The 14,444-nt window shown below is 45.3% G+C and overlaps 1 protein-coding gene across 1 annotated transcript in view; it reads right to left on the reverse strand.

Annotated features, from left to right (window-relative positions):
• LOC148183341 (uncharacterized) overlaps nt 1-9,961 on the reverse strand; it is a 51,731-nt gene extending 41,770 nt beyond the window's left edge. Inside the window, exon 1 of the mRNA XM_088061447.1 lies at nt 8,150-9,961. Within this exon, the coding sequence (XP_087917573.1) occupies nt 8,150-9,961 (1,812 nt within the window). The remainder of the gene's footprint in view (nt 1-8,149) is intronic.
• Nucleotides 9,962-14,444: the final 4,483 nt, after the last annotated feature.

Raw genomic sequence — 14,444 nt, forward strand, 5'->3', positions numbered from 1 at the left:
GCCTATAAATCCTGGGAGGAAAAATAAACTCTGCTCTTCCTTCACCACACCTCAACCTGTGTTTGCGTGATCTATTGATCTTCAGCGGTAACACACAGCCACTCTGCTTGCAATTCTAGACTGGGCCAAACCTCTATGCAATAATGAATCATTTTAACTTTATCGAGGCCCTTTGTGGTATTATATGTCTCCCATTTGTCTAACAATTGCCCCAGTGGACTGTCGAGAGGGATGTTCTTTTGTGTTTTCCTCTTTTCCTGGGGTTTTACTTCCTTTCTTATACACTTCCCCATCTTTGTGCCTCTACCCCAACACAAGAATTAAAGAGAGGCAAATTAATCTCTAATCAACACAAACTCAGATCTTACTCTAACAGTGATATGCGGAATAAAAGGAACCCTATAACTCGCAGAGTAGTTATAAGAGCAGGTATGAATTTATTCAGCGCTGAGGTGCATGGGGATATCTCCTCCAAAAAGCATGCACACCTTTTTGATTTGGTTTTCCCTTTTTATCTTTTACAGACTAGGTTTACGCGATAAGCCTAATACATATTCATTTCCTTAACTCCGCCTGTCTTTACTTCATATTACAATTAGCTCCATGCCCCTTTCAGTCTTTTGGCCACCTTTTGGGACTTTAAATTCGTTCTTTCCGGCTTAGGGTCTGAGGAATCTCCTTTATCCTGTGGTGCCTTTGTCTTTGCATCTTGTTTGTGTATTCCAGCTCTTTATCGTATCTTGCAGTCTGACCCTTTTCCTGATTTGGTCAGGGTATGGTTTTTGTCAAACACTTCTTTTAGTTAAGCATTTCTTTCTAATTCTTAATTTCTCTGTTTCAACAGAGTTCTATAGCCTGGATGATCTTGAGGCCTAGCCCCTCAATCCAGATGCCTATAGCTCCCCTAACCCTCCTTCGAGGGATGGGCTCAATGGGGCTCTCTCTGGCCCCCTGCCCACCCTCGATCTGGGGTAGCTAGCCCCTTCTGAGAGTCCGGTCCCAACGAGGTAGCGCTCCCCCTCCTGGCACTCCCCTGTGCGTGACTCACACCTCCCCAAGTCCCCACGCACCCAGGCCTACTTGGGGTCTGCAGGTCATCACACCAAATTATATCCTCTACCCGCCCGGAGTTTTCCCAAGAGAGATGCCTCAAACTCTCTTTATCCAATCGCTTCCCCTCGTTCCCGGCCAGCCCCCTTGCGGGAGTCTGGAACCGCGGTAGTAGAGTGTTGGGAAGGTAGAATTAGAAAGAAATTATGACTTTGTAGCCAGAAAGGCTAAGGAAGAAATACAAATGATAGCACAGTTTGAATAATTCAAAGAAACCGGGCTGGTATGCCAGAACACATTCTTTCCTGCAATAAAACCAAGCTGAGACCCCTCTTCCTAGCCTTATAAGAAAAGGTCTGAAGGACCCTGAGATAACTAAAAATATGCAAAAACTGCGATTTCTATAGGTTGCACACAAATGTTACTGTATTAGTATACTTAGAAAGATTGGTCAGTGAAAAAATAGAATATTCAAATGTATAGGTTATATAAGTAATTGTAAAAGAGAGTTCTCTCTTTTGGTTCTCTTAACTCTTGGTCTCTCTTACTACGCTCTCTTGTTTCTCTTAGTTCTCTTTGTCTCTCTTGTTTCTCTTGGTCTCAGTCTCTCTTAGCCCTCTTGCCTCACGCTTTCTGCACTCTTGACTCTCTTGCTACTCTTTTTTCCCCGGCTCTCTCACTTCTGTTCTGTTACTCTCTTTCTTAGCAATCTTAAGTCTTGAGCTCATGTATTCATATTTTACCCCCTTTTGTACTGTTCTCTCTGAGCCCGCTTTGAGCTCTATCTACTGGCTCATAGCAGGCTCTCTCTCTCTCTTTATCCCACGCCCTGAAATAAACTTCTAACACCTAACTCGATTATAGAGGTCTTTGCCATGTCTCTGACCGTCCCCAGAAAGCGTCTCCTACAGTAGAGGGTCCTCACTTGCTCCGGGGGGTCTGAGTTGCCAGCCCCCGTCTCAGTCACTCGTCTCTTTACTCCCACCGCCGGTCACTCACCAGTCTCTGACTGACGCTCCTTGGAGTTGACGTCCCAGGCTGAATCCTTGGTCCAATATCCCCACGAAGGTCCAATGGGCAGTGGTCACTCAGTGGTCTTCCCAGACGAGCCCCCAACTGAAAGAAATTGGCCAGGAGGCAAGACTCCCGTTTGATGCCTTTATTAGGATTCAGCTCTTGGGGTGGGGGGCCCAAGGGGTTGCTTGCACCATGGCCGTTCCCACATTGGCAGCTCCAAGGAGGAGGCACAATTCAGCTTTGCAGCACACACTGCAGAGCTGGGGCTTCTGTCCTCATGAGAGTAGCCAGGAGGCCTGTTGTTCTGGCTCATTGTCTAGGGTGGTCAGTCCTTTCCAGTCCTCTTTAGGTCATGGTGATGCAGGAAGATGGTTTCTAAGCAGGCTTAGGTGATGCAGGAAGATGATCTTCCATCATAGCTTGCTAGAATATGTTTCTTTGTCCTTTTATTCATTTGTTAGCTTGTTGTTTTGGTGTCTTGCATGCCTTAGTTTGCATATTATTCGGTTGCACAGCTCCCTGGGAGTTGCTTTGTTCGAGTGTGGCACAGGTCCCATGGGAGTTGCTTTGTTCCGTGGCATAGCTCCTTAAGGGGTTGCTTTGCTACATGGCATAGCTCCTTAAGGGTTGCTTTTGTTACAGTGTGGCCCAGCCCCCATGGGAGCAACTTTGTTACATAGTAACAGGGAAGTAAGGGAACAGGATAGAGGAATGTCTCATAAGAACTCTTAAAACACTTCAAAAATCGGTAAGTAATTAACATTACTAATAACCATCGGAGTAAACAAGGGGTACAACAAACAAGGTTTACAAATGGGATAAGAACATTAACTGTACATAATTAAACACAGTATTTTAACTGGGGTGGATTTCTTGAGAGATTTTATTCATGACACCCAAAGTCCGTAGAAACATTGACCCATTTTAAAGATATTAACATCTATCAAATTGCTTGTAAAGGCATTATCACACATCTTCCCTCTCAATCCCTCTTTTTCTTACTTATCGATTTGTATTTAGAAACCCTAGTTATTATTAACTTAACCCTTTGTCCTGGTTTAGGGCAAATTTGGGAGAAAACCTCCAGTGGGGCTCCCCCCGGGAAGCAAACCCACGTGGCCCTTTTCCCCCACCCCCCAACCGGTTCGGGAAGAGATTTCTCTGAGAGAAGTGGAAAAAACCTGTTTATTTCACAGGCACAGCACTACCCAGCACAAAAATGAATGATATCAAATTACAAAACCTCTCGCCCTTCAGAAGAGATGACAAACTTCAGAGGGTCTCTTTCCTGTGGGTGTTCGCTCTGTTATCAGTCCCTCTGGCGCTGGAAAATGCCGCTGCCCAGGCTGGGCTCCTGGTAGTCCACGGGTGCAAGCTCCCGGTGCTCCCTCGAGTCCCCAGTCCAGAGCAGGTTCGATTTATTTCAGAAAAAGGGAAAGAAAAACAGTCCAGGAAGACCTCTGTGCTCCAGCTAGTTGGAAAGCCAAGGCGATCTGTGTCTTGTTGTCTGTCTGTGCTGTAGTCAAAACTCCCGATGCGGGGGGAGCAAGTACAGTCTCTGATAACAGACTTGGTGCTTCTTTTCCACTCACTTTTACTCTCAGATGGAATTTTAAGAATACAAAACCTGTGTCTGGGTTAGGTGGACGAATGGGGATACAATTTAACATCATAATCAACCCAGGACATTCCACCCCTCATCCCCATATCGTCGACTTACTGCCAAAACTAACATTCCAACTCTGCACACATTTACATACATAGAAACTTCCCCTCCGTTCCACCCAAAATATACAAGCAATATATCCATCATGCCCCTGTCAAGCCCCACAACAAGCTACTAAATCCAGACCCCCACATTGGAGAGCTGCAGGATTCCCTACTCTCTCATTTTACTCACTCAAAACACCATCTTTCACCTGCTCATACCTTCAACACTTACACATTTCCTTCTATTTCATGTCTGCGTGGTTTAATGTACAGACAATGGCAGTAACCTTTTACCCAATGATCAGGTCTCCCTGAGGTACACATCGTGTTGTTCCATCTCTCTGCATTATCCACCATGTACAACCTGGTCCTTGAGCAAAGACAACCCCACAAATGGGTTTGTCTGTGCTCGAGTTAGAATTGACCCAAACTGTCTTCCCTAGCAGACCTCTGACATGTACCACTGGGACTTTGTCTCCGTCTACTACATGTAAAGACAGACTGGGCAGGACCTGCTTGGTTGGTGGATGTAGGAGACGCTTTCTGGGGACGGTCAGAGACATGGCAAAGACCTCTATAATCGAGTTAGGTGTTAGAAATTTATTTCAGGGCGTGGGATAGAGAGAGAGAGAGAGAGAGAGCCTGCTATGAGCCAGCAGATAGAGCTCAAAGCGGGCTCAGAGAAAACAGTACAAAAGGGGGTAAAATATGAATACATGAGCTCAAGACTTAAGATTGCTAAGAAAGGGAGTAACAGAACAGAAGTGAGAGAGCCGGGGAAAAAGAGTAGCAAGAGAGTCAAGAGTGCAGAAAGCATGAGGCAAGAGGGCTAAGAGAGACTGAGAGACCAAGAGAAACAAGAGAGACAAAGAGAACTAAGAGAAACAAGAGAGCGTAGTAAGAGAGACCAAGAGAGAGAACTCTCTTTTACAATTACTTATATAACCTATACATTTGAATATTCTATTCCTTCACTGACCAATCTTTCTAAGTATACTAATACAGTAACATTTGTGTGCAACCTATAGAAATCGCAGTTTTTGCATATTTTTAGTTATCTCAGGGTCCTTCAGACCTTTTCTTATAAGGCTAGGAAGAGGGGTCTCAGCTTGGTTTTACTGCAGGAAAGAATGTGTTCTGGCACACCAACCCGGTTTCTTTGAATTATTCAAACTGTGCTATCATTTGTATTTCTTCCTGAGCCTTTCTGGCTAAGGAGTCATATTTATAATTTCTTTCTAATTCTACCTTCCCAACAGGTGGAACCTCTGGTGTTGACTAACCAGGTGGCTTTTGCTAGATGTTGCTCCCAGTTTTTAAAAGATCCTCCACCCAGTGCCTTTAAGGTGATTTTTAATAGTCCATTGTACCTCTCCACTTTCCCAGCAGCAGGTGCATGGTAGGGGATATGGTACACCCACTCAATGCCATGTTCCCTAGCCCAGCTGTTTATAAGGCTGTTCTTGAAATGAGTCCCATTGTCTGACTCAATCCTCTCAGGGGTGCCATGCCTCCAAAGGACCTGCTTTTCAAGTCTCAGGATGGTGTTCCGGGCAGTGGCATGAGGCACAGGGTAGGTTTCCAACCATCCTGTGGTGGCTTCTACCATTGTGAGCACATAGCGCTTGCCTTGGCGGGTTTGGGGCAGTGTGATGTAGTCGATCTGCCAGGCCTCCCCATACTTGTGTCTGGACCACCGCCCACTGTACCAGAGGGGCTTCAGCTGCTTGGCCTGTTTGATTGCAGCACACGTCTCACAGTCATGGATGACTTGAGAAATGCTGTCCATGGTTAAATCCACCCCTCGGTCTCGTGCCCACTTATAGGTGGCATCTTTACCCTGATGACCTGAGGCATCATGAGCCCATCGGGCTAGGAACAACTCTCCCTTATGTCCCCAATCCAAATCTATTTTTGACACTTGTATCTTTGCAGCCTGATCTACCTGCTTATTATTTTGGTGTTCCTCATTAGCTCTACTCTTGGGGACATGGGCATCTACGTGGCGGACTTTCACTGGTAGTCTCCCTACTCTGGTAGCAATATCTTTCCACTCTTTAGCAGCCCAAATTGGTTTTCCTCTACGCTGCCAATTAGCCTCTTTCCACCTCTCCAAGCATCCCCACAGAGCATTGGCCACCATACATGAATCCGTGTAGAGATAGAGCTTTGGCCACCTCTCTCTTTCAGCAATGTCCAGGGCCAGTTGAACAGCTTTGAGTTCCGCAGGTTGACTTGATCCACCTTCTCCTTCAGTGGCCTCTGCGACCTGTCGTGTGGGGCTCCATACGGCTGCTTTCCACTTCCGGTTCATCCCTACGATGCGACAGGAACCATCAGTGAACAGAGCGTAGCGTGTTTCTTCTGCGGGCAGCTGGTTATATGGTGGAGCTTCTTCAGCCCTTGTCACTTCCTCTTGTTCTTCATCTGTGAGACCAAAATTTTCACCTTCACACCAGTTTGTAATTATTTCCAAAATCCCAGGGCGGTTCAGTTTACCAATACGGGTGCGCTGCGTGATAAGAGCAATCCACTTGCTCCATGTGGCACTGGTTGCATGATGGGTGGAAGGAACCTTTCCCTTGAACATCCATCCTAGCACCGGTAGTCGGGGTGCCAGGAGGAGTTGTGCTTCAGTGCCAATCACTTCTGAGGCAGCTTGGACTCCTTCATAGGCTGCTAAAATTTCTTTTTCTGTTGAGGTGTAATGGGCCTCGGACCCTCTGTAGCTTCTACTCCAAAATCCTAATGGTCGGCCTTGAGTCTCACCAGACACCTTCTGCCAAAGGCTCCAGGACAGACCGTGGCTCCCGGCTGCAGAGTAGAGCACATTCTTCACATCTGGTCCTGTTCTGACTGGGCCAAGGGCTACTGCATGGGCGATCTCCTGTTTGATCTGAGCAAAGGCTTGCTGCTGCTCAGGGCCCCAATGAAAATTATTCTTCTTCCGAGTGACCAGGTAAAGAGGGCTCACAATCTGACTGTATTCAGGAATATGCATTCTCCAAAACCCTATGGCACCTAAGAAAGCTTGCGTTTCCTTCTTATTAGTTGGTGGAGACATTGCTGTAATTTTGTTGATGACCTCAGTGGGAATCTGACGCCGCCCATCTTGCCACTTTACCCCCAGGAACTGAATCTCACGAGCTGGTCCCTTAACTTTGCTCTTCTTGATGGCAAAACCAGCTTTCAGGATAATCTGGATGATTTTCTCTCCTTTCTCAAACACTTCTGCTGCTGTGTTCCCCCACACAATGATGTCATCTATGTACTGTAGATGTTCTGGAGCCTCACCCTTTTCCAGGGCAGCCTGGATCAGTCCATGGCAGATGGTGGGGCTGTGCTTCCACCCCTGGGGCAGTCGGTTCCAGGTGTACTGCACTCCCCTCCACGTGAAGGCAAACTGAGGCCTGCATTCTTCTGCCAGGGGAATGGAGAAAAATGCATTGGCAATGTCAATAGTGGCATACCACTTCACTGCCTTGGACTCCAGCTCGTACTGGAGCTCCAGCATGTCCGGCACAGCAGCACTCAGCAGTGGAGTCACTTCATTCAATGCACGATAGTCCACAGTCAATCTCCATTCTCCTTCAAATTTACGCACTGGCCAGATGGGGCTGTTGAAGGGTGCATGGGTTTTGCTGACCACCCCTTGGCTCTCCAGCTCATGGATCATCTTGTGGATGGGGATCACAGCATCTTGATTTGTCCTATACTGCCGGCGGTGCACGGTCGAGGTGGCAATTGGTACTTGCTGTTCTTCCACTTTCAGGAGTCCTACTGTAGATGGATTCTCGGACAGGCCAGGCAAGGTGTTCAGCTGCTGGATGCCCTCTGTCTCCACAGCTGCTATCCCAAATGCCCACCTGAATCCTTTTGGGTCTTTGAAATACCCACTTCAGAGGTAATCTATGCCCAAAATGCATGGGGCCTCTGGGCCTGTCACAATGGGGTGTTTCTTCCATTCATTTCCAGTCAGGCTCACATCTGCTTCCACCAAGGTAAAATCCTGCGATCCCCCTGTCACGCCAGCAATAGAAACAGATTCTGCCCCTACATGTCTTGATGGGATTAGCGTGCACTGTGCACCAGTGTCAACCAAGGCCTCATATCTTTGTGGTTCTGATGTGCCAGGCCAAGGAATCCACACAGTCCAAAAAACACGATTTTCCCTAGCCTCTCCCTGGCTAGAGGCAGGGCCCCTCTAAGCCTGGTTATCCTTCTTTCCTTTGGTATATGTCTTGGATGTTCCTTCAAGGGGATCGGACATGTCATCATCATCATACCTGGCAGTTTGGCTATGGGCAACTGGAGCTGCTTCCCTTTTGGTGGAACTTCCTTTGTGACTCTTCTCCTCCTTCAATTCACGCACCCGTTGTGCCAGAGCTGCAGTAGATTTCCCATCCCATCTCCTCATGTTTTCTCCGCAATCACGCAGGAAGAACCACAGCTCAGCTCGTGGGGTAAACCTTCTCTCCCGATCTGGGGAACGTCTGCGTTGAGTGCCAGGACCTCTGATCTGTACTGCTGAGATTTGGAGAAGGTCCTCTTTAATCTCCTCTCTAAGTTTCTTGTGATTCTCCTCTATCTTATCTTCTAATTTCTGCAGACGTGTTTCCACAGCTGCGATTCTTGCATGTGTGGGGCCATGCACGGCATCTGCATATGCTCGAAGCTTCTTCGCCATATCCAGCACAGTCTCCTCCCTTTCATCCCGTTTCATCATTGCTAAAGCAGATGCATATTCTTGTGGCCCAAGTCGTACCAATTTTTGCCACATCACGGATCTGCATGGTACCAAGTCTGGATTCTTAGTTGGCATGTCATCTGAAAAAACAATCTCTGCCACTGCCATTTCTCTCAGGCGTTGGATCCCTTGTTCGATGGTTTTCCACTGCGTTTGCTGCATGTAGAGATCATCTACACACAGATATCTTTGGGCTACACTTTCAAGGACCCGTGCCCAGAGACTGCGAGGGCTAGTCCCCCTCATCATCTCCTGGTTAATAACCGGATCATGTAACAGGGATCCCAGATGCCTCGCTTCAGTGCCATCCAGAACTGTAGCTTCACCTGCAGCGTCCCACAGACGGACTAACCAACTAATTATAGATTCATCAGGTCGTCGAGTGTAGTCCTTCCTCAGGCCACGAAGATCTTTCAGGGAAAAGGACTCAGTATTAGCCTCTGATCTTGTTCCACTTGCTTTGACTCTTGATTTTATGTCAGGAGGCGTTGAGGGTCCTTCTCCTGCATCATCATCATCATCATCATCATCATCCACTGGTCGATCGGTTTTGTCTGTACACTTTCCACTTCTCATGCTAATAGCAACAGCCATTGGTTGAGACTTGCTGTCTGCTTTAGCTACCAGCTTTGTAACTGGGAGGTTGGCTGCAGCCTGAGTAATTGGGGTAACTGTTGATTTATCTCCCTGTCCCCTTTCTCCTGTTTGCTGCCCTACAGTATCCAGCAATGTACGATAAGCATATGCCAGGGCCCAGCTTACTGCAATGATCTTTTTTTCTTTGGAATTATCCTGACACTTCTCTTTCAGGTATTTACCCACCTCAGCTGGATTCAGAATTTGTTCATGTGGAAAGTCCCAAACTACAGGGTCAGAAAATTCCTTCAGGATTTGGCCCATATCCTCCCATTCTCCACCCCACTCAGGATTTTCCATGCTTGGTTCAGGGGTCTCATCAGTCCCTCTAGAAATCTCAGCCCTCATTCTAGAGAGGCTGAAGACTGTATAGAGGAAACTTACCAGATTAAATGCCAGAAAGATGGTCTCTTTAACATTCAGGGGAAACTGAACACTCGCCAATAGTGATGTAACCGATTCAGAGGAGAAGAAGGAAAGGAAAGGTTGAAAAGCCTCATCCCCTGCTCCTCCTCTAACAAACTGGGTGCATAACCATACCCATGAATCCTTTATATTTGGAACAGACTGCAGCACCTGAATAAACTTCTTAGAAATCATAATCATTAGGCCCAGCCCAATAGCTATTCTAATCCGTGCCCCTCTACTGTAAAAGCTATGTGTTAGGGACAACACCGGGGCTAGTTGTGGATAAGAAAATAAACCAAGGGACCATAAAGGTATTAAAACCTCAAAAAAGCCTAGCGACCAGAAACACATGAAGGCCTGCACCCCAAAAGACATTATTAATTCAAGCAGCATGGCTGGATGGCTAGGGACTGCTTTATCTTATCCCAATACAAAGTAATTGCCACTTCAATACAATCTGTACAGGGTTTTTCCACTCTCTCGTGCCACGCGCTGGGCGCCAATGAATGTATTTGTCCTGGTTTAGGGCAAATTTGGGAGAAAACCTCCAGTGGGGCTCCCCCCCGGGAAGCAAACCCACGTGGCCCTTTTCCCCCACCCCCCAACCGGTTCGGGAAGAGATTTCTCTGAGAGAAGTGGAAAAAACCTGTTTATTTCACAGGCACAGCACTACCCAGCACAGAAATGAATGATATCAAATTACAAAACCTCTCGCCCTTCAGAAGAGATGACAAACTTCAGAGGGTCTCTTTCCTGTGGGTGTTCGCTCTGTTATCAGTCCCTCTGGCGCTGGAAAATGCCGCTGCCCAGGCTGGGCTCCCGGTAGTCCACGGGTGCAAGCTCCCGGTGCTCCCCCGAGTCCCCAGTCCAGAGCAGGTTCGATTCATTTCAGAAAAAGGGAAAGAAAAACAGTCCAGGAAGACCTCTGTGCTCCGGCTAGTTGGAAAGCCAAGGCGATCTGTGTCTTGTTGTCTGTCTGTGCTGTAGTCAAAACTCCCGATGCGGGGGGAGCCTGTACAGTCTCTGATAACAGACTCGGTGCTTCTTTTCCACTCACTTTTACTCTCAGATGGAATTTTAAGAATACAAAACCTGTGTCTGGGTTAGGTGGACGAATGGGGATACAATTTAACATCATAATCAACCCAGGACACCCTTTTTAACAATCTGGAACATTTGAAACACCCCTTCCTGACTTTGCTATGTCTAGTCCTTGTACCAGGTGTGGGAAGTAAATACAGAGAATAAAGTAGATAATGACAGTTCATATTAGTCCATTAATCACTAGAGGTCTTCATCTATGGCTACTGATAGCTGAGGTCTTACATCCTTTTCTTCCAGTTGAGAAGTCCGAATATCTGGGGTTTTAGAGACCTTGACCCAAGTGTGATGGGTCCACCTGTGTTCAGCTGTCCTGACTGCTGTTCCTGCGGTCCTGGCTGGATGTTATGAACAGCCAAGTCCAAAGGCAGCATCTGTGCTAACTGGGCTTCCTGTCAAAGAGATTTCACACGAGACAGTTTTGAGAAACGACACTTACTTTTAAATTTTCAAAGGTTTATTAAACCTTAACAAAATAAAGCAAAAGACTGAATAAGGAAAAGAGCAGCACTGGGAGCATAAGACTAAACCGCCATGTGCTCATCTACACAATGCATGTTCTGCTTTTTATACTCTTGGCCCCTCCCAAAGTCTTGTCAGTCAACTTCTTTCTTGCTGTCCATTGGTGGAGATAATTTTCTTACAACTTGATTGAAGGTCAGGTGTTGCCATGTCGCACCTCCTAGTAACAAGACTCCTCTTCCCAAATGCCCTGACCATTGACAACAATACAAGGGGGAAGGGAAAGAGAGCTATGGGGAGAACATAATAACTATACTTCTATAAAACTTTTCTAATACACATAATATTCATCCCTTAATTGTGAGAGACAGCCATCACATTACCCATCTATAACGCAGTATCTTGGCCACATGCTGGTTTAAATATATGTGTTCCCCACCACACTGAAAATTAACAGGGTAAGAATCCCAAACAGTTCAAAGGGGAATAATTGAATATACCCTCTTCTTTGGCTCTTATTCTTGCCAAAGCTAATGGCAAAAGCCATACACATGACATCTTAAGTTTCTGTCACCAGCTTCAAAGGGTGTTTATTCCTCCAATCATCCTTTCTACTTGACCTGAATTCTCAGGGTACCAGGGAGTATGGAGGTCCCACTGAATTCTCAAAGCAGCCATAATCCCTTGAAGGATCCCCCTGTAAAATGAGTTCCACTGTCCAAGTCCACTGCCTTCACAATCCCATATTCAGAAATCATTTGTTAACTGATCAAATAGTTGCTGAAGTGACTAGAAACTCCTCTGGCCACCCTACCAGAGGATATCTGTTCCTAAAGGACATGAAATTATTCACACTACTACCTTCAGTGTTAGAACAAAACCCATGACTTTATTTTTTGACTCCAGTATTTATAGATTCTTGACAATGACCAGGGATTGGATAATTAAGTTACCACCTTCCCAAGCACATTGGTCATGCAAAATATCCATCAAAAGATGTTTCTCAACAGGAATGTGTAAACAACTTATGTTTACAGGACTCTCATGGGAAAGTAACTACAACTATGAAAACATTATCAGAAGGCTTAATTTTCAAGGCACAGATATCTAAGCCCTTTTGCCCAGGGCATCGCAGCAAAATACACCCAACATCTCTGAAAGGAACATATAGCTCAAGGTCATTTCCCTGCCTTGCAATTTCTTTTGTAGCCTGGCACTAGTACTTAGCCAGGCATCCCTCAATAGCTCGTTTTGCTAAAACAAAAAAACCCAAGGCAGTACATCTTGAAGAACTCTGCCAATCTTCGAAAGTCCCAACCACTCCCCCCATGGAGTTGTCCCAATATTTTCAGGGTCAAAACTCCTGGCACCCAGGGTTTACTGTCTTTTGTAACTCAATTCTCCCCTCTTTCTTCAGCCCCACCACCTTTAATTATCTCCAACTTTTCTGGTGAAAGACACTACCACCACTTCCCCCCTCCCCCTGGCAACAGCTGAGTCAGAGGGAGCAAAAGGAGGATCACAGAGACTTCTGGTATAAGTGCTGCTTTTGGAACATGTCCATTGGCCAGTTGATTACTTATTGTATTTTCTGAGTACCCTGTCTGATGTCCCTTAGCACCTCTTATTTCTACCTCTTTTGGTAAATTCAGCACCTCCAACAAGTGAGTAATTGAGCTCTCATGAGTGAATGTTTTTCCCTGCAAGTTAACAAACTTCTCTCCTCCCAGCTTTCCAAACATGTGTACCACCCCACATGCATACTTGGAATCCGTAAATATTCACTACCTCTCCTTGATATACCTTGCAGGCATTTATTAAGGCATACAATTCTGTGGTTTGTGCTGACCATGTGCATGGTAGTGTGAAAAACAAAGTTTACTCTTTAAAATTTTAAAAAGTTTAATAAGGGATGGAAGAGACAATATCCAGTGCTGGGGTGCTTTTGGCAGATTGCCAAGCACATCGTTAGCATAAAAAAATGTTCTTATACACTTTTACATTACATGGGTTAAATGAATATTCATTAGTTATACATATTCAAACATTCCTGTGAGTTTAGATGTTCCAGGAATTCTTTTCCTTGGTTCTAACCTTTGACTTGTCTGCATGCCAGCTCATAGATTAAATCAATATATTTTATTTCTACTCGAGTCTCCGTTCTGTTGTTTTGACACTTCCTGATAACCTGGAGAGTCAGTAGTAAATTTTTCTCTTGGTGTCCTAGTTCTTATAACTGTTATTTAATCATTCAGATACGACAGTGTTGTGGTTTTAAAGCAATAACTAAAAAATTACTAGAAAACTTACTTATTTCTTGCTGTGAGATATGGATTAGAACAAGAGCAAAACAGGCTTAAAACTTAAAAGGAATAAAGAAATTTTATTAACAAAACTACAAGAATAAGAAAACCAGAATAAAAGCTCCAGAAAACCCTTTTCTCCCCCACTACCCAACCATTCCCTTGTTTACATGACAACATAGAGACAAAAAACTTTGGAACTTTGGTGTTTAAAAGAGTCCCAATTCCTGCTAGAGTCTTTTCATCAGTCTTTGTAGAGAAACAGAAGTCTTCTTCTGCTAATCTATGGAGTTTCTCACAAGAAAACTATTTCTTTTATAGCTTTCTATTTCTCTGTTGCCAGCTGCCTGGAAATTCTGTCATCAGTTCATTCCTCCCATTTCACATCACTCTGAGGTGTGTTATGGGTCAAATGAGTCTAGGGATGTAATTTTTAAGAATGAGTTATTCAAAGGCAAAAGTTCTTTTCATCTGTTTTTGTGAACCCCTCTGGAAACAGAAGTTTTTTCTTTGCCTCTTAAAGGCCACAAATCTTCAACTATTACTTCTCCCCCTCTGTTCCAGCATCTCAGAGTATCACAGCTACTTCACCATTTGCTCAAAATCCACACTTTGAAACACTCTATTCCACCCAATATACTCTGTCATGAATTAAAGGAGGTTTTTTTAAGAACACTATTGTCCATCTCCATAGCTTTAACAGAAAAATATTTCAGCTTATTTAAGCATCTCCTTATTCGCTCTTCCCCATCTAAAACTTAATTCCTTTCTTCACTGTCTTTGATGGTTTTATGGTGTCTTCTTACATGTTGATGATCCCTCTCTCTCTCTTCCCCTCTCTCTGGGAAAAAAGGATTAATCTGCAAGTATCATCCAGGTAGTAAAAGAGTTAAAGTCTTGCTCAAGCTGCAGATCCTCATGGTGTCAGGTTTCAGTTCAGCAGTAGAAACTGCAAACTAAGTCAGGCCGGCCGGCTCTGTTTCTTCCCCCCCCTGCCCTCTGCGGCCTTG

This window comes from Pseudopodoces humilis, chromosome 12, assembly GCF_049639895.1.
Source record: "Pseudopodoces humilis isolate 2021_Gansu_Grassland_sample_001 chromosome 12, ASM4963989v1, whole genome shotgun sequence".
NCBI lineage: Eukaryota > Metazoa > Chordata > Aves > Passeriformes > Paridae > Pseudopodoces > Pseudopodoces humilis.